General features: G+C 40.8%; 4 protein-coding genes across 8 annotated transcripts in view; 1 reads left to right on the top strand and 3 right to left on the bottom strand.

Annotated features, from left to right (window-relative positions):
* The window catches only part of LOC110830120 (uncharacterized), a 28,647-nt gene extending 14,736 nt beyond the window's left edge, over nucleotides 1–13,911 (bottom strand). The window contains exons 1-8 of the mRNA XM_022064619.2: nucleotides 13,878–13,911; nucleotides 13,190–13,443; nucleotides 12,425–12,682; nucleotides 11,534–11,740; nucleotides 10,575–10,652; nucleotides 881–1,106; nucleotides 472–725; nucleotides 28–285 (exon numbers count right to left, since the gene is read on the bottom strand). Of these exons, the coding sequence (XP_021920311.2) occupies nucleotides 28–285; nucleotides 472–725; nucleotides 881–1,106; nucleotides 10,575–10,652; nucleotides 11,534–11,740; nucleotides 12,425–12,682; nucleotides 13,190–13,443; nucleotides 13,878–13,911 (1,569 nt within the window). The remainder of the gene's footprint in view (nucleotides 1–27; nucleotides 286–471; nucleotides 726–880; nucleotides 1,107–10,574; nucleotides 10,653–11,533; nucleotides 11,741–12,424; nucleotides 12,683–13,189; nucleotides 13,444–13,877) is intronic.
* On the bottom strand, nucleotides 2,836–8,486 carry LOC110830103 (gustatory and odorant receptor 24). 3 transcript variants are annotated; one of them, XM_087352414.1, is made up of 9 exons: nucleotides 8,311–8,486; nucleotides 7,525–7,752; nucleotides 7,166–7,419; nucleotides 6,153–6,410; nucleotides 5,465–5,587; nucleotides 5,070–5,231; nucleotides 4,640–4,717; nucleotides 4,285–4,374; nucleotides 2,836–3,583 (listed from the first exon to the last, which is right to left on the bottom strand). In XM_087352414.1, exons 1-9 carry the CDS (start codon nucleotides 8,477–8,479, stop codon nucleotides 3,479–3,481), a joined length of 1,467 nt encoding a protein of 488 aa, XP_087208540.1. In that variant the 5' UTR covers nucleotides 8,480–8,486; the 3' UTR covers nucleotides 2,836–3,478. The 3 variants fall into 3 exon arrangements, with proteins under 3 accessions (XP_087208540.1, XP_087208541.1, XP_087208542.1); XM_087352415.1 differs by having other exon boundaries at nucleotides 8,253–8,394; XM_087352416.1 differs by having other exon boundaries at nucleotides 8,315–8,392.
* A 3,725-nt stretch (nucleotides 13,912–17,636) lies between the features above and the next one.
* LOC110830108 (gustatory and odorant receptor 24) lies at nucleotides 17,637–26,754 on the top strand. Of its 2 annotated transcripts, XM_022064598.2 has the most exons (8): nucleotides 17,644–17,843; nucleotides 23,164–23,402; nucleotides 23,856–24,109; nucleotides 24,278–24,538; nucleotides 24,836–25,123; nucleotides 25,858–25,923; nucleotides 26,005–26,094; nucleotides 26,530–26,754. In XM_022064598.2, exons 2-8 carry the CDS (start codon nucleotides 23,177–23,179, stop codon nucleotides 26,635–26,637), a joined length of 1,293 nt encoding a protein of 430 aa, XP_021920290.1. In that variant the 5' UTR covers nucleotides 17,644–17,843; nucleotides 23,164–23,176; the 3' UTR covers nucleotides 26,638–26,754. The 2 variants fall into 2 exon arrangements, with proteins under 2 accessions (XP_087208899.1, XP_021920290.1); XM_087352773.1 differs by lacking the exon at nucleotides 23,164–23,402 and having other exon boundaries at nucleotides 17,637–17,843.
* On the bottom strand, nucleotides 17,889–20,661 carry LOC110830109 (gustatory and odorant receptor 24). Of its 2 annotated transcripts, XM_022064602.2 has the most exons (6): nucleotides 20,411–20,661; nucleotides 19,771–20,028; nucleotides 19,362–19,646; nucleotides 18,754–18,831; nucleotides 18,570–18,659; nucleotides 17,897–18,292 (listed from the first exon to the last, which is right to left on the bottom strand). In XM_022064602.2, exons 1-6 carry the CDS (start codon nucleotides 20,630–20,632, stop codon nucleotides 18,182–18,184), a joined length of 1,044 nt encoding a protein of 347 aa, XP_021920294.1. In that variant the 5' UTR covers nucleotides 20,633–20,661; the 3' UTR covers nucleotides 17,897–18,181. The 2 variants fall into 2 exon arrangements, with proteins under 2 accessions (XP_087208905.1, XP_021920294.1); XM_087352779.1 differs by lacking the exons at nucleotides 18,570–18,659; nucleotides 18,754–18,831 and having other exon boundaries at nucleotides 17,889–18,292.
* Nucleotides 26,755–27,129: the final 375 nt, after the last annotated feature.

The raw sequence follows: 27,129 nt of genomic DNA, 5'->3' as shown, positions 1-27,129 counted from the left end.
CTGTATCTGAAAACATAAGTTGCTCACTTGCTCGATTTCGTCTGCCAGATCCCTGGCGACTTTGGTGATTGCTGTGCACGTGAATACCCAGATGAAGGGCAGGATCATGGTGATGGCAAAGGCGAATATGAAGCCGAAGATTTGCCACCAGTACAGCATAATGCCAGTAAAGTAGGCCATCAAACTGAATGTAGGAATGAGTACTGCGCTGACAGACAGACAGACAATCACTTTTCTTCGTAACTCCAGGTGCAGACGCCTTCCTGTTATTTTCCGGTATTCTGTCTGAAACAAGAAAATAACAAAACCTGGTCAGATTTCAGGTTCTTAAGGCTACGAATACGAAAATGGTACGTTTCAGAGTAGAGTTTGATCGACGTTTTAGGGGTGTTTGCTGTCTCCGTCATCAGGACGATGATGGAGGCAGAGGTACCCTTGAATCGTCAGTCAGCTTTTACCAGGGTGTCGTACCTGAAGCTCCGTCCAGCTGTTGATGAACCTCATCTTCTTACCAGTCTCCGGCCAGTGATTTATCGGTACAATGAACACAGACGAGATGAACAGTCTTGCTGCAAATACAATAGTTTTCTCGGAAAAGGAGTCTTTCGAATCGGTGTTAAAGGCGAATCCGCCCATCAAAGTGAAGCCGACACATGTCGATATCGAACCGACGAACCCGATTGAATACAACATGGCTGCAGACAGCCACTTAAAGTGGACGGCGCCTGTAAGAAACAGGACAGTTTTCTAAATATTGCTTGACAAATGCGTTCAAGGGGGCTGGAATTGTCTTCATTAACTAAGCTGTGAGATTCTCTTGAAAGACTCAGCTCCACGCAGTTATTTGGTTGGTCGGATGGTTAGTTAATTAGTTAGTTACCTGTTGAAGTCGTGCTGTAGGGTAGAACACCTAATATTCTGAGCAGAATCATGACGGGTTTAATTTCTTCGTAGAACGTAGAGGCTTCCTGTTTGTCTTCCCATGCAGACGTTGTCATTGCCGCTGGCTGCAAGTTTTGCAACAAGTAGGAGAACACCTTGGTCGCCTGACTTGATGGCCTGTGCTCAGAAGTGCCGTAGCCCCGACCGGAATATTTCGCTGTCCTCTGAAATGAACGTAGTTCTAAAACACGCGCCATTAATGTACTGTAACAGAGCGTATTGAATCGATAGAACGATTCTAATACGACCAGTGTTATCAGTAAAATGATCTTTGAAAGTCAAAGGAGAATATTTTATTTCATATCGAGGTCTCCTTCCCCCTTTTATCCTCTCATCCTTTCCCTGTCATCTGTTGTTATTACTGAGAACTTTTTATGTCTGTCGTGCTGCGTTATTTGAAAGTTTTCTTCGAGGTCCGCGACTGAGAGCAACCAAATAAAGATACGAGCCTGGGGTTTATGCGTCGTAACACACATTTCAATTATTTCAATGATGCATCAACGAGATTCGCCAATGGAAACCGATGAAGGATTCGAGTTACAAGAAGTTCCAGGTGGAACTCACCTAATATAAAAGCTTTCAGGCCTGCGATATAAACGGATAAACTGTGCTGTATGTAATGTCAAAAAGAACTGTATTTAGAAGAAATAAATATATACCTACTTACCTTCATCAGTAAATTTAAACTGAGTTCGCCAGTCGATTGTCAGCGCAATGGTGTTTTCAAATTGAAGCATTTGCGTGGTAAGTTTGTTGATCATTTATTATTTATCTGGCAATTAAGCGGTTTCAATTCTTCTCCTTAGAAATTCTGAATAAATATTCTGCAACATTTTGTGTTTATTACGCTGCGTAATTTAAAATACAATTTCCCTAGAAACGCCATTATAATAAAACATACATTAATCTCCCATCACGAATAAGAGTAGTGGACATAAATACTTAATGAATAAAAGTGATAGATCGATAAGCGATGCCTGCAGTATTCAGCGTCGTTTATTGTTTTTGTCAGTGAATGCACACGAACTGCATGTTTCGGCCCAATGCGGCCATCAACAAACAACACACCGGGATGCTACGTCACAGAGGCGACTCTTATGCTTAATTCGTATTGCCGTAACAATAGCAAAGTTTATAGAATATAGGTTCTGACTATACAGGGTGATTTTAAAATAATGTCTACGATTGTAAGGGAATTATTCAGTGAATTAATTAACTTTTAAAGGTGATTATTAATATAAAGTCTCTATCAGAGAATTATAAATATGAAACTTTTATATGTTATCTATAAAAATATTTTAACAAATGGAGCGTAGACGTAATTTTCAGTAGGCTTCAGTTTAGGCGCAGTTTATGGGTCGGAGAACATCTAGTCGCCGTCCATTCTCGCCCCTGCATTACATTTATAAAATCTGAAACGCCCTTCTCGGAGTAAGTCCTTGGGTATGATCGTCGTGAAGATATTTGTTTATGACGAATTGTGTTTTGTGTCGAACATGCAGCGTTGTCTAGTTCGATTAATCTCGTGCGTTTGACTGGTGTTTGGAACGATCAGCGGGTACACACACACTATAAAGGCAGTTAAGGTACAGTGGATGTTCGTGAGAGAAATTGCTTTTCTATAATTAACCAGTTATTTTTCACACGACATTTGATGGTAAAACCGGTTTAAAGAGTTTTGTGAATAAAACATCCACCAGTAGCACTAATATAACCCTTTATTTGCTACGAACGAGATAGTTCGTATGTATTTTGTGTCTGAGGCGATCAATACAAAGAACGTATACCGTTTTAATTAAATAAAAAACTTTGCCTTTTAAACAACACAGATAAATTATACGTTACCATGGATATTAACAGGTGAAGGGTTCTTCAAAATGGAAATAATTGTATTTGTTCTGGATTATTCGCGCTAAGTGAATAAAATGAAGGCATAATGGAGAGGTCATTTACGTGTATGATGAATCTTTCTGTAAGGCTGTCGATTGAGTTGCTTTTCTGGGACATATTTATCTGCAGTCAGAACTCAGTTCACCGGTACGAAGGTAAGGACACGGAAGTAGTGGAATTTGAAGGAATAAGGATGTTTTCGATAAGTCATCGCAAAATATGTTTATTGATTAAAGCGTACAAATGCAGGCGAATTGTAATTAGGTTAAAATGTTTGGACGTACTCCTCTTTAATAGCTAATTAAACTGTCATAATTTATCTTGTGACATCTCTCAAGGGTATCGCAGTTACCGCCAGGGTTATGCGGACCACATTTTGAAAATTACCGCCTACGCCTAGCGTTTCATTGCTTGTTACAATTATCAGTTTAAATAAATTGTGATTTACCATCAGTTCCCTTGAGAACTGTAAATACATTATTTGATCTGCTACTATATTTAAAAAATAATTCGAACGTCAAATAACTTTACATATATGTGAATAGTGAAATAATTTTTTAAAACAAGAACTGTATATTTTTTTTAAAAAAAAACTCTTAAATATATATTTATAACCACTTCAGGACAAACATCTACCACTAATGTTTCACATCTCACTAATGTTGCACGTCGCATTTTTGTTAATTGTTGAGTCGGCACTGATCTGAAACTGTGTTAGCACGACCAAGTAGGTAACCATGGCTGACGTGAGCTAAAAAAGAGGGATGCAAAGTTGTAAACACACGCAACGTGGTTCCTTGGGGGCAGAGCCCTTTTCTATAAGCTGGCAGTTCGCTCACCTTTCGGAGGAGCTTTACGGTCTTCGTGGGACCCGAATATTTATCACAGCGTTAGCAAGAACCTGCCAGAGGACCCTAAGCTCAGCCAAGTGAACCAAAGTCCACACTTTCACACGCTATCTCTTTAAGATCTATTTTAATATTATCCCCCCCCATCTGTACTCATATTTTGGGACTAAAAATCTGTATGAAATTTCGTTCATTCGTGCTACATGCCTCGCCCATCTCATCTTCATTTAACTCATATTTATGGAAGAGAATAACTTCTGCACCTTCTCATTACTCAATTTCCTTTAAAGGGAACCAGGTTCTACACCCAAACAAAACAACAAAATGCAGTCCCTTGAGGTTTTCTTTGCAGAAATGTAATATATTTTCTCATTCTCCCCTTGCGTGCTACATGATCTGTCCAGCTCATTATCCATCACTGAATACCTAGTTATCTGATGGAATGTAACTTACCAACATGGGATTATTTTATCGTGCATTTTAGTAACAAAACTTAAGCACTCCCCTTGTAATAGTTTAATTATATTGATTTAAAATCGTAAATAAGTGTATATTATTCACCAGTTCTTTCACATACTGTCGGTTTAGAAGAGTTTTAACTTACCGACGTCTGTAATCCTCTGTTTACTAAGACGAATCCGCAGAAGTTGATTTTAGGGGGGTTTTCGACAATGGTTTGAATGAAAAACCGCACCTGTAGAAAATACATCTCTTAAAGTCGCAGTGCCTTAAACAAAACTATAATCTGTAATTCCTAATACCTCTAGGGCTTTTTTCCCTCCAAAGGTTGGTATCTGCCTATCAGTTCACTGGGCGTTATAACCCATGAAACAAAAATGTACGAAATTTAGTTTTGGTTTGAGATTCCCGTTCTGGAAATTTTAAGCTTATTGCACCTGTATAAAGTATTTTAGAATCTTTGCAGCTCTTACTATTTAAATTAAAAATTTTAAACTTACCTCTTGTCTGCTGTCAGCGAAGTGTCGCGGTATCTTGTGAAACAGTTTCTGAAGCCGTTCTTGCATGTTTATTCCCACCTTTAAAGACAGACAAATTAACGTATTAAGTGACTGACTGCATCTGCTAATCCCCCGATTTGAACTGCGAGCATTTCCGTCCTTTTCCTCAGTCCCTCTAGAAATGCAGAGCCTTCAGATAGCCTGCGGTCGATTCTTTCAACTTTATTATCTACTACATAGGCCTGTTCTGAGACGCTACGTAGCCTAACTTCAGTACTTGGTGCGGTGTTGTGGAATAATTTAACAAATAAGAGAGCGTGTTAATTATATTGAGATATTTCTCGACCTTTTAAGAAATCAAAGTCGCAAAATAATCATATAAATATTCGTTAAATTCACAAACAAACAGACAGACAGAGCAAGTTCCTACCTCTTCAGTTGCGTTCTGAGCTGTGTTGCAAGTGACGTACAGAAGCCAAGAGAACGTCAAGCCGCAAGATACGAACACGACGTTGTTCATGACGAAGCCCTCTTGCAGATTAGACAGAAGCCCGTACACGGCAAGGACCTGTTCCACGAAGTAGGCGATCACCTGCGTCAGATCCAGTCACACGCATAAATATCAAGTCCCCAGATTTTCGTGAAATTTGGTATCAGCAGAAGATATTTAATCATTGAATCATTGTAACTTGACATGTGACATTTCTAGGTTTTTGAGGTATAAATACATTTAGCATTTATTGGCGGTGCTAATGGAGGTAGTTACTGATGAAGTGAGACCCTTCGGAACTCTTTAGTGCATGCGCGAAGTCGTGTGACCGTCACCTGGGTTCCGAACGTGAGGCCCATGGAGCTGCCCATGTCCTGCGTCAACTTGCTCAGTTTTAACCACAACATTCTGTATTCGGCAATCTTGTCCTCGCAGTTGAATTCACACGTGGTTAAAAGCTGTAATCAATTAGGAAACAAACGTCAATAGAATTTACCTGCTGCTTTGCAACCAGCTCCATGAAGCTGTCTTCCTGGACAAGCTGATAGTCGCTCACAGCTAGTCAAGGAAGTCACCGAGTTTTATGCAACCCTAATGCTCAGAAGAACTCGTCCAGATTAATTCAATCCACACCCCCGAACCTTATTTCCCTAAGACCCAATTTAATATTATCCTCCCTCCAGGCTCTCCAAGTAAAATTTTGTACGAATTTTTCTTCCTGTCCATGCCTCAACCATTTTATCCATATTTGGATTTTCTGGACATGTATCACATGAGGCTGGATAAATTTGTCAAGATTTTGGTTAGAAAGCCTAAAAGGAGAATACTCAGAAGATTAAAGCGTAGGTGGGAAGATAATATTAAAATGTATAGTGAAGAAATAATATTGGAGGGTGTCGACTCGGTTCTTCGACGTGGAATAGGGACCAGTGGCGGTCTCTTGTGAACACAGTAATGAACTTTCGGTTTTGGGGCGTTTCTTGACTATCTGAGCGACTGTCAGCTTCTCAAGTGTTCACTCACTCGTTCTATCTGCTCCATGAGAGTCCTGGCAGCTGTAACCAGCGCCCGACCATTTATGTGCCACATGCCAGTGTTCAGGACGCAGGAACACAGACAGTAGAAGAACGGTAGAGCAAACCAGGGTCTGATCTCTTTTAGCGTCACATAGGGGAACGACGTTATCCCAGAGCAGACGAGGATTATGAAGGCAATTCTCAGAGTCACCGATCGTCTCAGGTTCAGGTCGAGTGGTCTGCCTACCACAGCCTCGTACTGTCTCTGAAACCCAGAAAACAGGTGGAAAGATGAAATCGCAGATCTGTTTTGGCAATCAAATGAGAGACGAGCGGGAGGTTTCTATATGAGTCTGGTGGAAAATATTTGTTCCTGTCCGGCCCTTCTTTCACTTTTTCGTCGCAGACTAATTCGCAGTAAGTTAGGAGAGGGAGGTCATTAATAACAAAGGTCAGTAGAACTTCTCGCGCGTGACCTTGAAACGGTCAGATAGACCTAGTGCAACGAGGAAGGCAACCACCAATACAACACAAGAGGTTTTTTTTTTTGTGAAACGTTAATTGGCTAGTTTATATCTTAAAACGGTATGAATCTTGTATTGTTTGGTGAGTATTAGGCTCTCAAGGCAATGAGTATGAAGAAGACTTTCTTCTGGGATTTTGTGTCGTTTAGTCTGGTGGAAATTAATTTACTGACGTTTCAGAGCAGATTACTGATTACACCATCAGAATCTCAGAAGACAGCCATCTTCATCTTGCATTGTTTTTTCGCCTTGAAAGAAAATCTGCATTGAATGAATGAACATTAAATGAAGTATGCAAAATCACAAATAATTCTCTTTGAACGTACAAGTAATTTATTGGAAAACATCGTTCCACTTAATGCCGTTCTTGGAGTGTCGAGGTCAGTAACACATAATTCCTTCCCCTTTCTAAGCAGGGAATTGGTGCCCATTTCAGAGGAGCCGTCTTTGTACTCGCCGATGTAAAAACCTGGAATGTCGCGTAATATTTCTTTACCTGGTAATCTGCCCAAGAAGAGACGTATTTGGCTGTCTTTCCAGATTCTGGTAACTGGACAAATGGCGACAGGAAAAGAGGCGTAAACGCTCCAAGGAAAGTGGCCTCGATGATCGCCTGCGCGAAGTCCGGTCCCTCCCTCATGAGGTAATCAATCCTGTGTCTCCATATTAGTGCTCCCCCAGTCAGCATGATCCCCTGGATTAGCGCGGTGTAGAGCGTCAGGAAACTGAACAGCCTGAATTCCACGTCACCTGCAGAAAAATTTCGCGGTCGGGTGACGTAATGGAAAGTTATTTGCGTGCTACAGACAACGCACGCACATTTTTTTTCTTTGTTATTTTCATTTTACATGTTACCTGCGTCGTTCGTATGAAGTGGAAAATGCCCCGTAAGTTTTTGTAGTTGAAACATTGGTCTCAAATCGTACACGAAGTTGCCCGGCTGAATCTCCGTTCTAGGTGTCCCTGTCGTTGGGAAAACGATGTTCTTCTTCTTGTTCTTCTGCTGTGCTGTTCGAAGTTTGTTGACGTTAAAGTCTTCCTCCGGAGAAAGCATCGCTACTCCAGGTCTGCCTGCCATGGTCTCTGTAACCGAGGGAGGGGGGAATCATTAATTACAAACAGAACAAAATAAAATTTACCTTCGTGTTCGGAATTGCTACAGACAGACATGCAATGCCATGTAAATCGAGCGTGCGCCTGGTGGATGGCAGAGCGAAAGCATGAGCTGATACCAGCTTGGCAGAAACAGACTAGTTCATATATTTCGCGAGTATGTTTTTGGACACCCTTGCTCCTAACGTTTTTCCTCAGTTGTCTCCCCAAAAGTAGCTTTTCTTTTTTTCGTGTATTTTTCAAAGTCGTGCCATTTTGGAAATACAGGTTGGGACAGAAAGACATTTACGTGATTTGGATCCAACCGGTGGTGGATGTTGTCTTGGGAACACGCTCACTAATGAACTTTCTGATTACGTAAAAGCCGGGAAATGTTTTTCACCATGCCAGGCGACTATCAGCTTCTCAAAGGGACTCTATTCCATGGAATTATTTACGTGATATGGGTCTTAAGGTGGCAGCTTACGCACTTGCAAAAAATGCGTCCCTCAGCACTGCGTTTCCAGGTGCTCGTTGAAGACTACTTACTTACGTTCTGTTTTGCTGGATCGAAATGCAAACTCGTAGATTTCGCAGTCCGCTCCTCCAGCCCCTCCAAGAGGAAGCGAGAGGCGTGTGGGCTTCGTACTAACATGCGATCCCTCAAGTGTGGAAACGAGAGGCGGGGAACTGTTAATAAATACTTAATGAGCGCCATTCTGACAAATGTTTTACCGATCTTGGATCAACACGTACAACAGAGACAAATACGTTCTTCACATGTTAAACTTTCTGCTCAAAGTCATTGGATTAAGTCTTCAAACAGACGAAGATTTGAACTGATAATAATTTATGTAATTCAGTAAGTGATCATTCCCCTCCCTCCTTCCCCCCTCCTACTTACCTGAGTTTTGGCGCCGTTTAGATTCTTGTGCAGATATACCAACATTTCGGCGAAACATACCGATTCCATCTTCAGGGAAAGTTTCTTTAAATATTATTCGGATAAGCTTCGACTTCAAAGGGTTAACATTCTATTAGTCTTCTATATAAACGTAAGAGTGCACACGTGTTACCAGAATTTACGAAGAATTGGTGAAATCGGTGTCTCCCTTCGGACCCACGAATCACAAATAACACGCGTGTTAAACACGCCTAAGACACGGACAGACATTCGATTTAAGAAGCATGTAACATCTCATGGTTAATTATTTTTTGGGTTATTTAATAACGCTTATTCAAGTAATTGGTTGAATGCTGAGGCGATTATACCCAGAGACATCACGTGACCAGCTGATGTGAAAATTCAAATAAAATTAATATTAAACAAATAAACGTGTAGTTTGATAGGAGCTGATTGCGCAGATTAATATAACGCGATTAATTATTTATCATTTCGTCTGTACCTGGGCTTTGCTGCCGTCCAACCCTGTTCAGGGAATTGCGTGTTTTGGAGTCATCAGTTCGGACATCACATGTCAGAACATCGGGTCGTAACTATGGTTACCCCTTGTTCCATTTTATGTCGAGTTTTTTATAGGCTTAGTAGTGAGTTAACAAGAATAGGGACGAATATCTGCGTGTTTTAATATAGACTGTACTATTATCTTCTTGAATTGGACAGAATGCATAATTAGGATGTCTATTCATGTAATGTTCTCTCAAACAAAGATGGACGAAACATCTTACACGCGTTGGAGAGATATATAAAATTTTAGTAAGAAACCACGTAGGCACTGGACCACTCGGGGGACAGGGTGAAATTTAAATGGACCTAAAGTAAATTGGGGTTAGGGTTGTGGATTGCATGCGTTCAAGCACTTCATTGGTGGGCTCCTGCTAAAACTCGGGATCAATAAAATACTTGGGGGAATTTTTTTTTGAATAAATTATAAGCTTAGAGTGTCGAGGGTTCACATTTGACGTTGGTAGCACGTTTGGTATTTAGCTTCAACAAAACTCCGTGATTTTTTATGTATTCTGACTTGAAGTTACGTGTTTATTATTAATGTGTTCGTACACAAATAATTTTTACTTTCTGTTGATAATAAATATTTGTGTTAAACGATAAATATACCAGTTACTCTGTTAATGACTAAAGGATTGCGAATTTTAAAGGGTTAGCTTCAGTTCGTTCTGTTGTTTGTTTCGTCGTCTGACACTAAGTTGCTTTGGAATTGAGCCAGGACCACCAGATACGTCACGATCGAAGATATCAGCTGCGAAAATCAACATCCAGTTATGATTAGTCGAACCACTTCAGAGAGAAAAATGAATCTAAAACTGTATTTTCTTTTAAACAGAATCATAAAGTAATCCGATATTACTTTTCTTTAAAGGCGTGATATTTCTTGCAGAACGTTTTGTCTTACCGATGTCTGAAGACCTCTGTTCACTTGCACAAATCCACAAAGGTTTATTTCCGGTGGATATGCGATTACAGTCTCCAGGAATGTTCTGAGCTAAGGAAACAGAAATAACTTTTAAAATATGCAGCATTAATTAATTGTAATTTCATATTTAGCCATCAATTTCCATCTTAGTGTATGCATTTTCAAGAAGACTATTTTATAATTAAATACCCTTTCATAAAAATTCTTTATACGAATAAGAATTTTGTTAATGTTAACACAGTTTCAAATTCAAGCAGCTATTGGCAGGTTTCCTAAAATGCGTTACTCTCGAGGTTTTCAATGATTGAAAATACAACCTTTAATATGCACTTCTTCATGATACGCGTGTAAGCAATTCAAAGTAAAGAATACTCTATTTAAGAAACGCAATACGTTTGTCAACTTTATGAATTATCTCACCTCAGCCTTTGTTTCGGCGTCCATAGATGTCGACACATTCAATAAATTTCGAAGCTTCTCTTGAAACTCTCTCCCGACCTAAAACAAATAATATCTTTGCGTGAATTTTACGGTTACGTACAGTTAATTGGTAGGCCTAAATCTAATGCGTTAGCTTCTATTAATTATCATGATTTTTGATTCTATAGATAAAAGTGTATACCGCGGTGGTCTAGCGGTTAGAACGCTGGCCTTGTAATCCTGGGGTCTCAGGTTCGATTCCCGGCGGTGCCCGAATTTATAACTTGTGTTGGGCAAGGCCGTGGTCTAGGCAACACGAAGTTTTCCTCCGTGGCATCCCAACAATTACTCCATTCACACACAGAAGAAGGCAATGGCAAACCACTTCTGGATCATCTGCCAAGAACGTATATGAACAGGTCCCAGTCCGAGAAAAGGATGGAAGGAACCTGTTCATATGGACCTGTCGTCAGACAGAACACTAAATAAAATAAGATAAAAGTCTGTAAAACACTAAAATTTTGAACAACGTCAGAATTTCTTCTTCGTAATCGACAGGTTCCGAGCTCAAATAACTGACTTAGCACGTGCCAAAAATTACCGAGGTTTCGTGTGGCATTTCAAAATTCCTATGAAGAACTAGTAACTTAACATATCTACAATCAGGATGTAGAAGCTAAAAAAATCAATAATTTGCCCCTGCATGAACCCCGTCAGATCCACTGTTTTTCCAGAACAGAGGCATCTGTTGGCTTTCTGCTGGATTAGGCTCTTCGTCGTGACGATGAAGACGTGTTTTCCGAAACGTCGGCAAATCAGTTCACCACAAAACGGTGTCAACCCTCAAGAGTTGAAACGGAATTGACTACAATACGTACGAATTTTGTAGCGCGATCGGCTGCATTGCAGAAGACGTACGTAAGCCAGGTAGCTATGAAGGCGCTGATGAGGAAGCCTACGGTTGTTACTTCTTCTGCTTGCTGAATCCGGGACATGAACCCATATGTGCCGATCAGCTGGAGAGTGAAGTACAGCATAACCTGTCCTCCGTATGTGTAGCCCATAGCGTTCCCCAGGTCCTGGACCTGTTTGCTCAAGTGGCGCCACAACACCCCGTAATCAGCAACCCTGCAGGTGGTGGTAGCACGGTGCTTCTTTGACAGGCTCTGGAACATTCGACGCGTCACTAACAGACAGAATACCACAAGACACGATTTTCGCTGTCATATCGTATCTCATGGTAAACACCTCAGTCAGTTTACTGGTAAATGAATTTTAAGGTTGTGTGCGATCTTCACAACTCGTACCTTTATCAGATGCTCTATGTTTATCGTTGAACAACTCGTACCTCAGTCAGAGCGCTCTGTGTTTCTTATTGAACAACTCGTACCTCAGTCAGAGCGCTCTGTGTTTCTTATTGAACAGCTCGTACCTCAGTCAGAGCGCTCTGTGTTTCTTATTGAACAACTCGTACCTCAGTCAGAGCGCTCTGTTTCTTATTGAACAACTCGTACCTCAGTCAGAGCGCTCTGTGTTTCTTATTGAACAACTCGTACCTCAGTCAGAGCGCTCTGTGTTTCTTATTGAACAACTCGTACCTCAGTCAGAGCACTCTGTGTTTCTTATTGAACAACTCGTACCTCAGTCAGAGCGCTCTGTGTTTCTTATTGAACAACTCGTACCTCAGTCAGAGCGCTCTGTGTTTCTTATTGAACAACTCGTACCTCAGTCAGAGCGCTCTGTGTTTCTTATTGAACAACTCGTACCTTAGTCAGAGCGCTCTGTGTTTCTTATTGAACAACTCGTACCTCAGTCAGAGCGCTCTGTGTTTCTTATTGAACAACTCGTACCTCAGTCAGAGCGCTTTCAATTTCTTCCACAGTCAGAATGAAGGCATCGCTGGTGAGGACCCAAAAGTCGATCATCAAGTTATTCAGAAGACTGCAGTACGTAAAGATGACAGCCTGCCACCAAGTGTAGCCCCGTTGCAGGAGCAGCAATATCGCTGTGAAGGCAACCGTGACAACACAACTCTTAACAATCTTCATCCTCATCTTCCTGCCCAGCCATACCAGCAGGTCTCGGTCCGCCACACGACGGAACTCCCTCTGCAAGATCAACGACGACGTATGAGACAAATATCAGTGAGACTTCACGTTTTCTGAACATCGGCATTAAACCGAAGTGGGACATCAGGTTCACGTTTAAGCTGTCTTAACCCAAAAAGGACTCCACATCCAACGATGTTAATTTCTAAGTTAAACACACAAAATACGATAAGATAAATGAATATAGGATTTTTTTTGGACAATTTTCTTCATTATCAGAGCAGAAACAGGTGTAAGATAACATAAATGTTGCAGCCGTGTAAGGTCTGCTTGGATTTCTTCTTCGCATTTACGCAACCGTTTATATTTTAAATTATTACCTTTTTGGAGCCGAAGTTCTCCAAATTATATTTAATAATTCAGTCCGCACCTCAAAGAAAACACTTCACCATCACAGATATTAAAGCTGTCGTGTTATTTGTAAGTCTCTGCAATGTTGGTTTGCTTTTGAAGTACAAGCGAATTTCAAAAGCTGATACAATACGAAATAATAATTATACGCGTTACCTCTAGGTTACCCCAGTCCTTGAAGAATCTCGCCTTCTTTCCACTTTCTGGAAGATGGTTGATCAAGCCCAGGAAGGCTGGAAAGAAACACAGACTGCAGCTGATCTCAAGGACGTTTTCTTTAAAGTCTGCGCTGTCATCCGCCAATTTCCCTAACCTCTCTTTCAGAGTAATGACTGTAGTAACCACGATAATGCCTTGTATCAGTACGGAGTACAACGTGATCCATGAGAGTAATTTGAAATCAACTTCTCCTGTGAACAAATGTAATGGAACACGAAAGATTTACCCTTCGGTTGTAAAAAGAAAACTGTAAAGTGTATTTGAAGCACTGTGTTTGAGTGGCTTGTTTGGTCCGATGTAGTTTCGTTCTGTTCGTGTCAGCAAAAATAAAGTAAGGAAACGCGCAATGAAAATTATATTTATCAATGATCGTATAATTTACACTTGGTGCAATGAATTTATTAATTGTAATTTTGTTCATTTAGCCCGGATGTGCTGTGTTTACAAATTATTGGAACTTTGGATTAAATAGCCAAATATATGGTTTACTCTACGTGTGAAACCTTCGCTTTGACTGTTCGTTAACATCCCTTATTATATTATTTCTAAATGTCTTTGGAACACCCTGTACATACCTAATATTTTAATTTTACTTGAAATCATTTTGGGGAGCGACTTGACTTACCGTTTGGCTGGAAATTAATGGGCAGTATCCCCATCATCCTAATCAACTGTAATATGGGCATCAAGTCCGCCTGCAACCCAGGACTTCGTTGTGAGGACCTCCGACGTGTGGTCTCTGGGTGATTCTGCGCATGAAGAGGAACTACCCAAGGCTCTCCCGCGAAATTTTTGCGTATTTTTTCATTTTCGATGTTCATATTGGACTCCGATTTCACATACAGCCCCTGTAAAACTGAGCCATTTAATACTGCTGTAATCGTCGTAACGTGGGCCATAAGTTCATATCCTGTGGAGGTTTAAAAGAAGTCCTTGCAGGGGTACCAACTTTTGTAGGATACAACGTATAGGGAATTTGGCTTGTAGGCGCTTATCATTCGACTAAATTTAATTATTATTAGTATTAATATGGAGCAGAGACTTGGACACTCAGGAAGAAGGAACAGAAGTACCTGGAGAGTTTTGAAATGTGGTGTTGGAGAAGAATAGAGAAGATCAGGTGGACGGATCGAGTGACCAACGAAGAAGTATTGAGGAGAGTCAACGAGCAAAGAAACATTCTGCAGGCGATTACACGAAGGAAAGCTAACTGGCTGGGACATATTATGAGAAGGAATGGGTTACTGAGTGATATCACCGAAGGCCAGGTTGAAGGAAAGAGAGGACTAGGAAGAAGATTGATACAGCTAACCGACGATCTTAAACAAGGAAAGAAGATGACGTTCCAGGAATTAAAGCGAGAAGCCGAGAATAGGGACAACTGGAGAGCTCTTTTTGGGCAGAGCAATGGACCTTTCGTAAGACAGAACACTTAATAATAATAATTAATATTACGTGCGGTTGAATGAGATATGCAAGCATTTGTTCTGTGTTGATGATGTTAATCTATGTGGTTAAAACATAAATACCATAAAGTAGAACACAGAAACTGTGTTAGTTGCTAGTAAGGAATTTGGTGCAGAATTAAGTGCAGACAGAACTGAGAATATGTTCATGTCTCATCACCAGATTGATTTAAAAAGTCATTACATAAATATAGGTAATGAATAGTTCGAAAATGGGATGATAAGTTCAATCACGATCGCCCTGATGATGGAGGCAGTAAGCATCTCCGAAACGTCGGCTTATCAGACAAAGGATTAATACATAACATAAATAACCTTTTCCAAATTATATGTTTCGTCCAAAGTTATGCAAATGACGCCATTTTTGTTTTAATGTCTGTAGCAATTTTAATACTAGCACAAAGCGACTTAGATGCTTTACATTCACCTGCATGTTCAGGAAGCTGGTTCTCTGCACAAGTGAACTCGGTAGTGGCACAGAAGTTGTGTTATTACTACTCAACTAATCTTCCGATAATCATCATTTTGGTGCAACAGGTACATCACGTTAATCAATTAGTAGAGCAGGCACTGGTAAGGTAGGGGAGTCCCATGGGACATTTCTTTTGCTTCTGTGTTGAACCAGTAATTGAACAATGTTGAAAGCACTGGCCCTAGTTTTGAACGCGCCCACGTTATAAATGTATTTTATGCAATGTTGCACGCGTCACTGGTTTTAATGGTCATTTATTTCTGCGTAGTAGGAAAATTTAAAAAAGTACATAAAATTAAATCTGATTTAAATATTGTGTATTTTATGTCTACGAAACGGTTTCAAACCCCTTTGCTTCAGAAAGTTTCTTTATACGATTATTATTGGCTCTTGATATTGTTTATTATCTGATTAATAATAGACATACTCTGAATTTTATTGGCTTTAATTATATATTAAACACTTTTTTTTAATAAGTGTCGCAAACAGTTAAATTTTAGACACAATTATGCTCTCTCATTATCAAAATAAATTAAAACAAATAAAAGCCATTATGTCAGTGTATATATTTTTTGTGCCATAATTTAATCCTCTCTTGCATTCCTAGGAATACGCCCCGTGGTGCTATATTAATACCTTACTACCTACTACCTGCTCCTGTTTGTCGCTTCGAAAACTTCAGGTCCCTCGTCTCTGCTGTGGATTTGTTTTTGAAGGCTCACTGCGTCCGCCTAGACGAAGAATATTCCGCAATTTTCTTCAGTTTCTTCCACGTGAGACAACGAAATGCGGGCTTACTTCTCTTTCCCTTACGCTCAGAGACACACGAAGTGACGCGGGAACTTTTAAAACCGAATTGCGCGTAATTACTTGAGCTAATTATCGTAGCATATCCACACAGGAACCGCCACGGTGTTCTAGCGGTTAGAACGCTGGCCTTGTAATCCTGGGGGTCTCGGGTTCGATTCCCGGCGGTGCCCGAATTTATAACTTGTGTTGGGCAAGGCCGTGGTCTAGGCAACACGGAGTTTTCCTCCGGGGGCTTCCCCGGTTTCTCCGTGGCATCCCAACAATTACTCCATTCACACACAGAAGAAGGCAATGGCAAACCACTTCTGGATCATCTGCCAAGAACGTATATGAACAGGTCCCAGTCCGAGAAAAGGATGGAAGGATCCTGTTCATATGGACCTGTCGTCAGACAGAACACTAAATAATAATAAGATGAGGTGGTCTAGCGGTTAAAACGCCGGCCTTGTAATCCTGGGAGTCTCGGGTTCGATTCCCGGAGGCGCCCGAATTTATAACTTGTGTTGGGCAAGGCCGTGGTCTAGGCAACACGGAGTTTTCCTCCGTGGCATCCAAACATTTACTCCATTCACACACAGAAGAAGGCAATGGCAAACCACTTTTGGATCATCTGCCAAGAACGTATATGAACAGGTCCCAGTCCGAGAAAAGGATGGAAGGATCCTGTTCATATGGACCTGTCGTCAGACAGAACACTAAATAAAAAATAAATCCACACAGGAAGATTGTAATTAAGAATATGAGCTGTTATCAGCACTTAAAAAAAAATACATGCGAAAACGAATGACTAATTATCAACCGTTATTTCGGCACGGGTAAAGCCAAGTCCGTCCGTCCGCGTGTTTATCGCCAAAAGTACTTCGTGGATTTCTATCGGGTTTATTATTAAGGACTTACATTAAAGTGTGTGGAGCTAATTAATTTTTTTTTTAATTTTGTATCTGTCCGATATTATCCTTGCCCTACATGTAACTCGAATATAACTTTATCAGCTTCACGAAAAATTATTCATTATACCAAAGTCTTATACGTGGTGTAAAATACGAATATAATTAATTTTTATATAATTAATAAAGGGACCTTTTGTTGCGTGGGGCGGTGATAGATGGTTGTGGGGCAGTTGGGCGATGATTTGTGGAGATACTTGAAGGACTAGGAGAGAATCCTACTCCAGCGGCACTTCGCCCCTCACGAATCTGACTTAGAGTCGCCCAGAACTGAACCCTAGACTTCATAGTAAGAAGCCGGGATCCAGCGACATGAACTTTGCTGATTTGATGTTATAAATGTATTCTAATGGGAAAACTTCTATCTGATGTCTATTTAAGGTGTTCTTGGAGTATTAAACGTTGGAATCCACACCCCTTTGAAGCAAAAAGTTAATCTGAAGAACACTTAAAAATGTTGTTCTAGCCTCAAGAAAAACGCGGTACGTTTCCAATACGAAGATAAGTTGGTTTCTGTTAAGTAATTAAATGTTCTTTACTATGAGAATATTAAGAATCAGTTAACTCGTAAATTCATAGTTAATGAATGTTAAAGTAGACTGTACTGAGACAGAGTTGTAGTATCTTAAGGACGATAATAGCTCGAAGCAATGCGTCCCGCTCTGTTCACAAACACTCCACTGCGGTCAGGGGTCATGGCTGTTAGCACTGCAATATTTGCTCAGGTGTAAGAGATTTCTTAAACGCTGCATAATAATTCTGCCATTTCCCGGCTCAGTTGATTGAAATACGAGTGACTGGACTGGACAGTTGTTGTAAGGATTTCACCATTAAAGACTTGAAGAATCATCCGTCAGAGGTGCGGAAGTTGTGGTTTGCAGTAACTTCAGCTGCACGTGAGTAGGACCCAAATACTCTTTGGATAATATTAAAAAAATACCAAGTGTTACGCGGGGTCTCAGTTTCTCGAGGTGGCGAGTATAAACATGGCTGTCTTCTGGGTTGTAGCGCCGTGTAGTCTGGTAGCTGTTTACAGACGTTACAGAGGCTCTTTCTGCCTCCATCATCAGGGCGACGACTCAATCTTCGCCTTGATGATGGCCCTGTGAGGTAGTAAGTCATGAGGTATGATGTTTGAAGGATTTGGTATTCTATTTATTAATTTTGTTTAGTTTTTCGTAATTCGACTTGATTTATTTGGTTTCGTTTTGGGTTTTTTTTTGTGGTCAGCGCTTCAGGAACATGTAGCAGATAGATTGGCGATGCAAACTTGTGCACAGGGCTGTTTCCAGCTCATCTGGAATTGCATCAGGACGACTAGGTACGTCACCATGGCAGCCATCAGCTGTAACAGAGCAATGTCATCTGTAGTAGGCGTTCTGCTGTTCAAACACCCTTCATTTACGGAGAAACACGATCCTAAAAATCATTGCCAATTTCGAATATGCAATATTCTAAATATGTAATAGACAATTTTTCATTCATTATTTCACATAAAAATGAACGTACTTATAAACACATGGCTATGATGTAAAGTATATTCTCCAAGGGCAATGTCCAGTCCATGAACAGACGTGGCAAGATTATTGAGGCAATTTGCGGCTACAAAAATGTGTCCTTACCGATGCTATGAGTCCTCTGTTCACTTCCACAAATCTGCAGAATGTAATTTTAGGTGAATTTGTAGCAATCGCTTGTAGGAACAGTGTTATCTGTGACAAAAAACGTGTGCACTGTGAAGCAAAACTTCAACATTGCAAATTTGGTATTTTGGTACGAATGTAGTTTATATGCAGGTTTACCAACCTCGTATCTAGTTTCACTCCAGCTGTGTGGAAATTCGTCACACAGTGTTTGTAATTTTATTTGGAAGGCCTCACCAACCTGGAAAGAAATGTGTTAATACAAATGCTAGCAGACCATCACAAACATTTCTCGCCTGTTCTATGTTAAGAAAATTTCACTAATTTCACTTTGAATTTTGATAAATATCACGCGACGGTGACAGAATGAAAGATAAATTCCTACAATTCCTAATAAAAAGTTAGGATCACCCTGCTCCATGTCAGTCAGGCACTAAGTTATACATTATATTACAGTTTACCAACTAATGAACTCAGTGGTTCGGGGCATTGCTTTGAAATTTAATAGTCGTTCAGCTGCTCAAGAATTTCCTTCACCTTTTATGGGACCCCAAGTTTAATTACGATATTCGTAAGAATCCGCCAATATTTCACATCCTCTAAACGACGTTTCGGAGGTCCTTACTGCCTCCATCATCATGGTGATAAAAACGCCCCGATAATGGGGACAGTAATCACGTCTGAAACGTGGATAAACGTGAAAACCAGAAATCTCAAACCACGAGTCCTGTTTCCGTTCCGCTGCGCGAACTTCGCCTGTTGTGGACCCACCTGCTCAGTAGCCAGTTGCCCGGCGTCACAAATGACAAATATGGCGTACGTGAACATGATGGCGCTGACGGCGAAGGTTGAGTTGACGACGTCGAAGCCGCGACCCATCTCAGAGAGGATCCCGTAGACGGCGAGCACCTGCTGGACGAAGAAGACCAGGAGGTTGCAGGCGTAGCTGTACCCGAGCGACGTCCCGAACTCCTGGGTCAGCAGACTGAGCTTTACCCACAGGGACTTGAAGCGGCGCACGTGGTCTGCGCAGTGGTACATGCGCACACGCACGCACTGAAAAACAAGTCCGACTGATTGATATTCGACGTCGTAGTCGACTGGTTAGCACTCCCGGGTTCAAAGTTCAAAAGACTGTACAAAAAGCAAGCGTCGATTACGGACGGACAGGGTTTCTCACCAGCTGTAGCTCCGTTATGACGCGTTCCGCGGCCAGCTCAAGCGCTCTGCCCATTGTACCCCAGGTTCCCGTCGTGATGACGCTTAGGCACACGCAGTACGCGAAACACAGACCCTGCCACCAGGTGAAGCCTCGCTGCATGACGAACAGGAGCGTCGTCAGAACGGTCACGATGACAGCCACCGACGCCTTCACCTTCCGTATCGCCCTGGTCAGGTCGAGCGACAACGGCTTTCCGGTCACGTCACGGAAGTTCGTCTGAAAACAAGCACCGGACCCTAACCTAACCTAAAGTAAACTAACCTAACCTCTCCTAACCTAACCTAACCTAACCCAACCTAACCTAAACTAAACTAAACTAACCTCTCCTAACCTAACCTAACCTAACCTAACCTAACCTAACCTAACCTAACATAACCTAACCTAACCTAACCTAAGCTAACGTAACCCAACCTAACCTAAACTAAACTAAACTAACCTAACCTAACCTAACCTAACCTAACCTAACATAACCTCACCTAAACTAAACTAAACTAACCTCTCCTAACCTAACCTAGCCTGGTAGCGACTCCTATTCCTTCTCCATCTTCTGTTTCCGCGTGTTAATTACATTTACGTTGTCTGAGTCCCGAGGTCTTACCTGCATTCTGCGCCAGCTGTTCACGAATCTCGCCTTTTTCCCACACTCGAACCAGTGAGTGAATGGAACTAGAATGACGGGTAGGAAGAAAATGATGTTCGCTGTCTCCAGCACTTTGTCTCCGAAGGAGCTGTTCTGGTCCACTACGCGCCAGAATCTGTCGTTCACCATGAAGAGTGTGCCCGCGGTCACAAGACCAACCACCGCAGCGGAGTACAGCATTATCGGGGACCGCACCTTCACCTCACTCTCACCTGAAGAACGAAGAAATGTCAGTCATTTCGGATTTGAGATTTTCACGGCGGTGAAATATGTCGATGTCGATGTCGATGTCGATGTCGATTTCTGGATTATAACGCCGATGCCTTTGTAGGAATTTATATCAGAGTTTTTGAAGAAAAATACTACCTCCATGAAGATGGAGGCGATATGTACTTCCGAAACCGTGGTGTCTACCTATAAATCCACGCGGTGTCACAACTCGGAAGAACAATATCACTGCCATAAGGACCTCAATTCTCATATTGAGATTTGTTGCGTTTGAAACAAACGCACGTCAGGATCACAGAGGAGTTCTACCTGTGGTTGACGAAGTCTGAATTGGCAGCACTCCCAATAACCGGAGCATAATTATTGGAAATCTGACTTCCTTATGGATGCGGTCGTTTTCCGTGATTTGGTTCAGCCTCCCCAAAGTCTTCACTTTCCAAAATACCTGTCGCTTTTCATCGGGCAATTGCGAGATCTGTGCTGATACGTTAAACATGTCTGTGAAACAGCTCCTTCTGTGTCCTGTGAAATAAGTTTATTACAGCTGATATAAATTTTGTGAGTTTTCTCCACACTTTCGTATCTTCATGGTATCTTACGTTCATGGCTCTCAGCAGCTCAGACACATGAACGGTACTGACATGCGATTTGTTATTGCTATTAAAGTATCGTGTTTTTGTAAAATATGGATTCCAGTCGGTTGTGTTTCTAAGTGTCGAAACAAAGTTATAAAATTATTATCGCAAATAAAGCACGCATAAATAAACGGAAATTAATATCTGACTGCGTGATTTATCTCTGAAATTTGCGTCATTTTGCTATGTATAATTCTGCTGTAAACATATAATACACGGAGCTAAGATCAGACTTAAAAGTGCCTGATCTTAGCTGAAGATATTGCAGGTAACACGAGGGATAAAAGTCACGTAGATAATAAGATTCTACTTGAAATTTTTTTCGATGTGTGTAGTTTATTATCTCTGCTACGAACGATATAAAATTACTTCGGATGACGATTTCAACAGCTTTCCCCCTACCATGTAGACAGACACATTTAAATTATCTTAAATGAAACCACGACCTATTCCTTCCAGATACTTTCCAATTCATTACTCACTAATCATCGTCTCATTCAATGCCGTGTAATCTGAGCTACTGACAGCGTCGTTAAACAAAGTGAAGATGGTGTTGCTCTCTGCCATCTGAGGGATGTTTCAGAGGTACTCACTACCTCCATCATCAGGGCGATAAGCAGATCTGAAACGTCGATCAGTTTCTACCAGATTACACGGTGCAAAATCCCGGAAGACAGCCATCTTTATTTGTAAAATTCTGTATATTCATGCGCAAATTTGCATTCACTACCTTCACTCTTGTTTTGGAAAGGTGTATTATCTGTGCAGTTTACTTTAAATGTATTTATGTTATTGCCTTCTTTGTAGCTGAGGGATGTAGATGATAAATTCACTGTATGTTGTATCAGCAGGATTGTATGTGAACGCTTTACACCTCAATTCGTGAAACTAATTTTCATGTACGTCTTCATTACTTGCAAGTATCCTTTACGTAAAGTAACACTGGATTAAAAACGAAACATTCTGAAGAGTTCATAGCTTTTTGTTTGTGGGCGTTAATCAATTCACAAACAACTTTAAGCAATAATAGATGAGTTGTGAGAGAATGTGGGTCAAACATGAATTTATAATAAGCGCTCTTACATACTTATTTTTCGCGTTGTTATGTCAGTAAATGTACAACAAGATAGTAATTATCTCCCAATAGATTAGTTCAAACGACCCTTGTATAGCAAAGCATTACGTCACTGAAGAATGTAATGAGTTGCTGTGTTTAAAAATAGAAATAAAACGAGATATAGATATATCCCGACCAAGGCGAGTGGTTTCGTGGCGAAAGTCGGAACTTCTCGTTGCCATTGTAATTACTAGCCGGAGACTACAGCGCCCTCACAAGCTGAGTTGCAATCGGCCTTTGGCGGGACGTAGGCGAACCTGACATTAGACGTCCAGTCAAGCGCTGAGACTGACAAGTTAATTTATGTGGAAATATGAAAACCATAACGCACAATTTCTTAATATAAGCGAAGTTATTAAATTTTATTGTAACTTTACTCTGAAACATTTCAATCCTTCAGAGAGTAATCTAGTGGCGTTGAATTTAATTTAACACAGCTAATATGGAATCAGTCACTGTCATTACAGGAAAAGTGGGATTCATTTTCCTCCTACTTTTTGCCAATTCATATTATTATTATTATTATTATTATTATTGTTCGACTTACGTGTAGGACCTTGGTTGTATGGTAAGAAAATATTCCCTCATTTAGGTACTTTATTTAGTGCAAAGGTTGAGAATGCGTGGAGTTTTACACCGGATCCCCCATACATCTTAATAACACGTGATTCAAGGACAGAAACAATGTCACATAACCTTTAATTATTAGTAGAATATGTTTTGCTGTTCAGTGTTCTGGAAGCGATGCATCTCAAACGAACTGGACCGCAAATTTCGTTTGATCTAAAATACGACCACCCTGTACCTATCAAATGGCGCCAAGTTGATGAAGCGTCGATACGCAAAGACGAAGTGGTCATAGTGATTTCTGAAGCAGAGGGGCCTTCCTCCGAGTTTTTTGAAGAGTTGAAGCCGATCATTTATACCATGAAGATCTTCGGATTGTTCCCGCTTCAAAAACGAATTCCAGGTTCGTCGTAACTGGGGCCGGGCACAATTAGACTAGCTTCTGAAGATTTGTTCCCATTTTAAAAAAATTACAGTATTTAAAGTAGTGGGTTCAAAAGATTCGTCAGTTAATTGCTGAACAGATTGGTTACAAAATTACATTTTAATAAAATTCAATATATTTAACAGGCGAAACAGATGCATTTGGACCATGAAGGTTCCCAGGCAGTGCCCACTCGTCCTTCTCTTAAAAGTAAATTTTATAGACGATAAGACTTTTGGAAGTCAAGAAGATAGGTCGATCAGAATTGGATGAAGTTAATATTTAAACTATCAGTCAGTACCTCAAAGGTTGCTCATTTCATCCTCATTGTGTCCAAATATTTTAGGATTCAGTAAAACGATTTTGAGACACGTGGAACCCTCACATACGCCACAAAGACCTGTATCCGACCCGCGTCTATCTCTGTTTCAGGTGAACCCACTTTCAGGAGATGCAAGTTCTCTCTTATGTACTCAGCCGTGTTCTACCTGGCCATGAACATATACGCATACTACGTTTCTAGAGAGAGAATACAATTCATCAGATATTCTGAAGCGAGTTTTGATGACCTCATGTACTCGGTGATACATTTTATGTATGTAATTCCTCATTTCTACCTCATACCTTGCCACTGGAAGGAAGTTTCCAAAGTGGGGAGATATTTCGTACACTGGTCTGACTTTCAGGTGAGACAGAAACAGTTTCGCAGATAAATGATCGATATATGAACGTGGTGACGAGTCTTTAAAATTCATATAAGGTAGTTTATTTCTTTGTTATGTGAGTTAAGGTCTCTGGTTCATGGAGTGAGTTAGCTAAAGGCCTGTAACCTTGTCTACCGTCTCTGTCTACAGAAACAGTACGTCAGAGTCACTGGGAAACAGCTCTATCTGGGACAGAACCGCCACGTCATGTGGTCTGTGGTCCTAACTCCGGTAGTGGCACTATGTTTCGTTGCAACTGAATATTATATGTCATCTGCCGAAGAGAAATACTGGGAGCTCGGATTTTATTGGTACATCTTCACTGTCATTTTACTTCACATCGTCTGGTGGTGGTTCACCTGTTCATCGCTACGCAGTGGCATATATGACATTTCAGAAAACTTGTTCAAGGTACGCATACAGCTTAACACTTTGAAGTGAGGAACAGGGTTTGAAATTCAACCCTTACCTCATACAAGGATCGAGGAATGAATACGTAAGTCTGGTGAGAAATTTTTTTAAAAAAATTCCCACTTGGAAGCCTGAGATTTGAGGATCACGAAGTCATATTTTAGACAGAGCGATTGAAAGGATGAAAGGTGGAGGAGACTGGTCCAGGATGACGCACAATGCCTGGCGTTGAAACTTTGGATTCTGTTACCATTGTATGTTGTGTCAGAAGAGTTGTATAATTTTATTTTTACGCAGGATCCTACCATATTTGCAGACGAGGGATCTGCAACACTTGTGGCCCAGTACAGAGCCTTGTGGATCAGTCTCAGCAGACTGTCCTGTGAGACTGGTTTGTTCATGTGCTACACATATGGACACCTGTGTGTGCTCTCATTCTCTGTCATGACGCTGAGTCTGTACGGAAGTCTGTCCAACCTCCATGACGGGTTGTACCTGAGGCACCTCGGTCTCGCCTTGGCCGTGTGCGTCATTGGAGGTGTAACTTACGTAATGGCTAACGGAGCTCACCATGCCGCAAGAGAGGCGAGTCACAGATAGGTCAACTGTGGTTATTTGACAATGCTGTTTTCACTACAGAATTACGTGGTACTCGATTTTGGCCAAGCGGCCAACAGTAACTCCAAATCTGTACTGATTTAGTAAATAGAAATTAGTTGTGGACAAGAAATGGGCATGATGACATATTATTATATGTTATTTAAAAAAAAATTTCGATAGGGAGTGATTTTAATAAGGGAAAAGGAAACAAAATAATTTATGTCTTTATGTCTAGCGGTTAGAACGCTGGCCTTGTAATCCTGGGGTCTCGGGTTCGATTCCCGGCGGTGCCCGAATTTATAACTTGTGTTGGGCAAGGCCGTGGTCTAGGCAACACGGAGTTTTCCTCCGTGGCATCCCAACAATTACTCCATTCACACACAGAAGAAGGCAATGGCAAACCACTTCTGGATCATCTGCCAAGAACGTATATGAACAGGTCCCAGTCCGAGAAAAGGATGGAAGGATCCTGTTCATATGGACCTGTCGTCAGACAGAACACTAAAAAAAGAAAAATGTTGTGCAATATTTCTACTCGCGTTTCTAAGATGGCCTTATTCCGTTTTATTTATAAAGTTGTGTAGCTGTGTTGGCGACACGTTTAATTTTAATCTCTAATGTGATAGACGCAAATAAATTATTAGATAATTCTTTGTACTCAGTTACGGTTTCCAATTATAAGCGCCGAAGAGCTTAAAACTGAAATTTGTACCTTGCAGGTGGGACCAGAGTTCTGTGAGAAATTGTCACATGTCAATTCGGACGACAAACAAATGAGGCGTGAGGTACGTGACCCCTGAATTTTTCTGAACGAGACAAATTTCAAGACGTGTGACGATACAAATTTAAACACAACTTATTTTCAGCTCAAGATATTTACCCGAGTTATGACATTAAATTCTTCAGAAATAAATCTTGGAGGTTATGTCAGAATTGACAGGGGTTTCCTGTTGAGGGTGAGTACCATAAAAACTTTATAATAATTATTGACTTGCATCGCTGCTTACGTGCAATCCAGCCGGTTGCGTGTTGCTGTAGAATGCCCTTAAATGATTAATTCCTGTACTTAAAGTCCAGGGTGGCAAACCTTTAGTTCAGGAGTTTAAATCCACTCTATCTGTGGGGTTTTGTAGTTTTCCCACAGTCTCTTCAGGAAGATGTTGGGATAGTAATCCTGTAATGCACGTTGCATAATTTATGCCATAAGGAACGGATTCAAACAAATCTACCAAATGCTTAATGACTAAATAAATTACGACTGTCTGTTCATTTAAAGTGGGGTTCGATCCCCGATGGGGGCAGAGGATTTTTCCTCTGGACTCTGCGTCCAGGCTGGCTCTGAGGTCCGTTCTGTTGTGTTTGAAGTAACAAATGTCTTTTATTTCCCTCAGTTTATATGTACAATGGTGACGTACCTTGTCGTGTTGCTACAATTTCGACTCGGTCTGTTGAGTATCACCACCTCTAACGTCACCATGGTAACGACAGATGTGCTGTGAAATAAGCCTCATAAAATGTATCTCATTTTTAGTCATAATAGACTGGAACATTGTCTCTGCTTGCATTAGTGTGAAAAGTTAAAAATGTGGACAAAATATGAATACTTGAAACCTGTATTCCAACGTCGTCCTATTTTGATATAACCTTCTAACTTCCCGTCCACATACAATTTTCGTATATCTAAAAATCCAGTTTATGCTGCCATCTAGGAAGAAACGGCATGGCGTACGATTAGTTACAATGGTGCTCAAAAGGTAGCGTTACAGTAACTCTTTTAGTTTCTTAACGCGACTGACGTTGGAAACCAAATAATTCGCTCCACTCCCAAAAGATAGCGCTGACAAATATTTTTTTGTAATACTGTAAGTTGTATTGATTCTTTCGATATTTGACGACACTGTTACAATTGTTTTGGTTACATGGCGTCGTATTAACTGGTTAGTAGCCTATGTAGATGCAAAAGTGGCAGTAGTACATACTTGATACTTGTC

Source organism: Zootermopsis nevadensis, unplaced genomic scaffold (assembly GCF_977971745.1).
Source record: "Zootermopsis nevadensis isolate Lab colony 2312 unplaced genomic scaffold, Znev_1.0 Znev_ptg000021l, whole genome shotgun sequence".
Classification (NCBI taxonomy): Eukaryota; Metazoa; Arthropoda; class Insecta; order Blattodea; family Termopsidae; genus Zootermopsis; species Zootermopsis nevadensis.
This window is presented reverse-complemented; position numbering and strand designations above follow the sequence as displayed.

Coding starts and splice junctions, on each gene's coding strand:
- LOC110830103 (XM_087352414.1), bottom strand. CDS start 8,479: ATGGCGCTCATTAAGTATTTATTAACAGTTCCCCGCCTCTCGTTTCCA. Junction 5,588..6,152: donor TCATGGAGCAGATAGAACGA/GTGAGTGAACAC, acceptor AATTGATTACAG/CTTTTAACCACGTGTGAATT. Junction 4,718..5,069: donor CTCAGAACGCAACTGAAGAG/GTAGGAACTTGC, acceptor CTGTCTTTAAAG/GTGGGAATAAACATGCAAGA.
- LOC110830109 (XM_022064602.2), bottom strand. CDS start 20,632: ATGCTGTACTCCGCTGCGGTGGTTGGTCTTGTGACCGCGGGCACACTC. Junction 18,832..19,361: donor GGCAACTGGCTACTGAGCAG/GTGGGTCCACAA, acceptor ATTTCTTTCCAG/GTTGGTGAGGCCTTCCAAAT. Junction 18,660..18,753: donor GGAGTGAAACTAGATACGAG/GTTGGTAAACCT, acceptor TTTTTGTCACAG/ATAACACTGTTCCTACAAGC.
- LOC110830108 (XM_022064598.2), top strand. CDS start 23,177: ATGCATCTCAAACGAACTGGACCGCAAATTTCGTTTGATCTAAAATAC. Junction 24,110..24,277: donor TACACTGGTCTGACTTTCAG/GTGAGACAGAAA, acceptor CTCTGTCTACAG/AAACAGTACGTCAGAGTCAC. Junction 26,095..26,529: donor ACAGGGGTTTCCTGTTGAGG/GTGAGTACCATA, acceptor TATTTCCCTCAG/TTTATATGTACAATGGTGAC.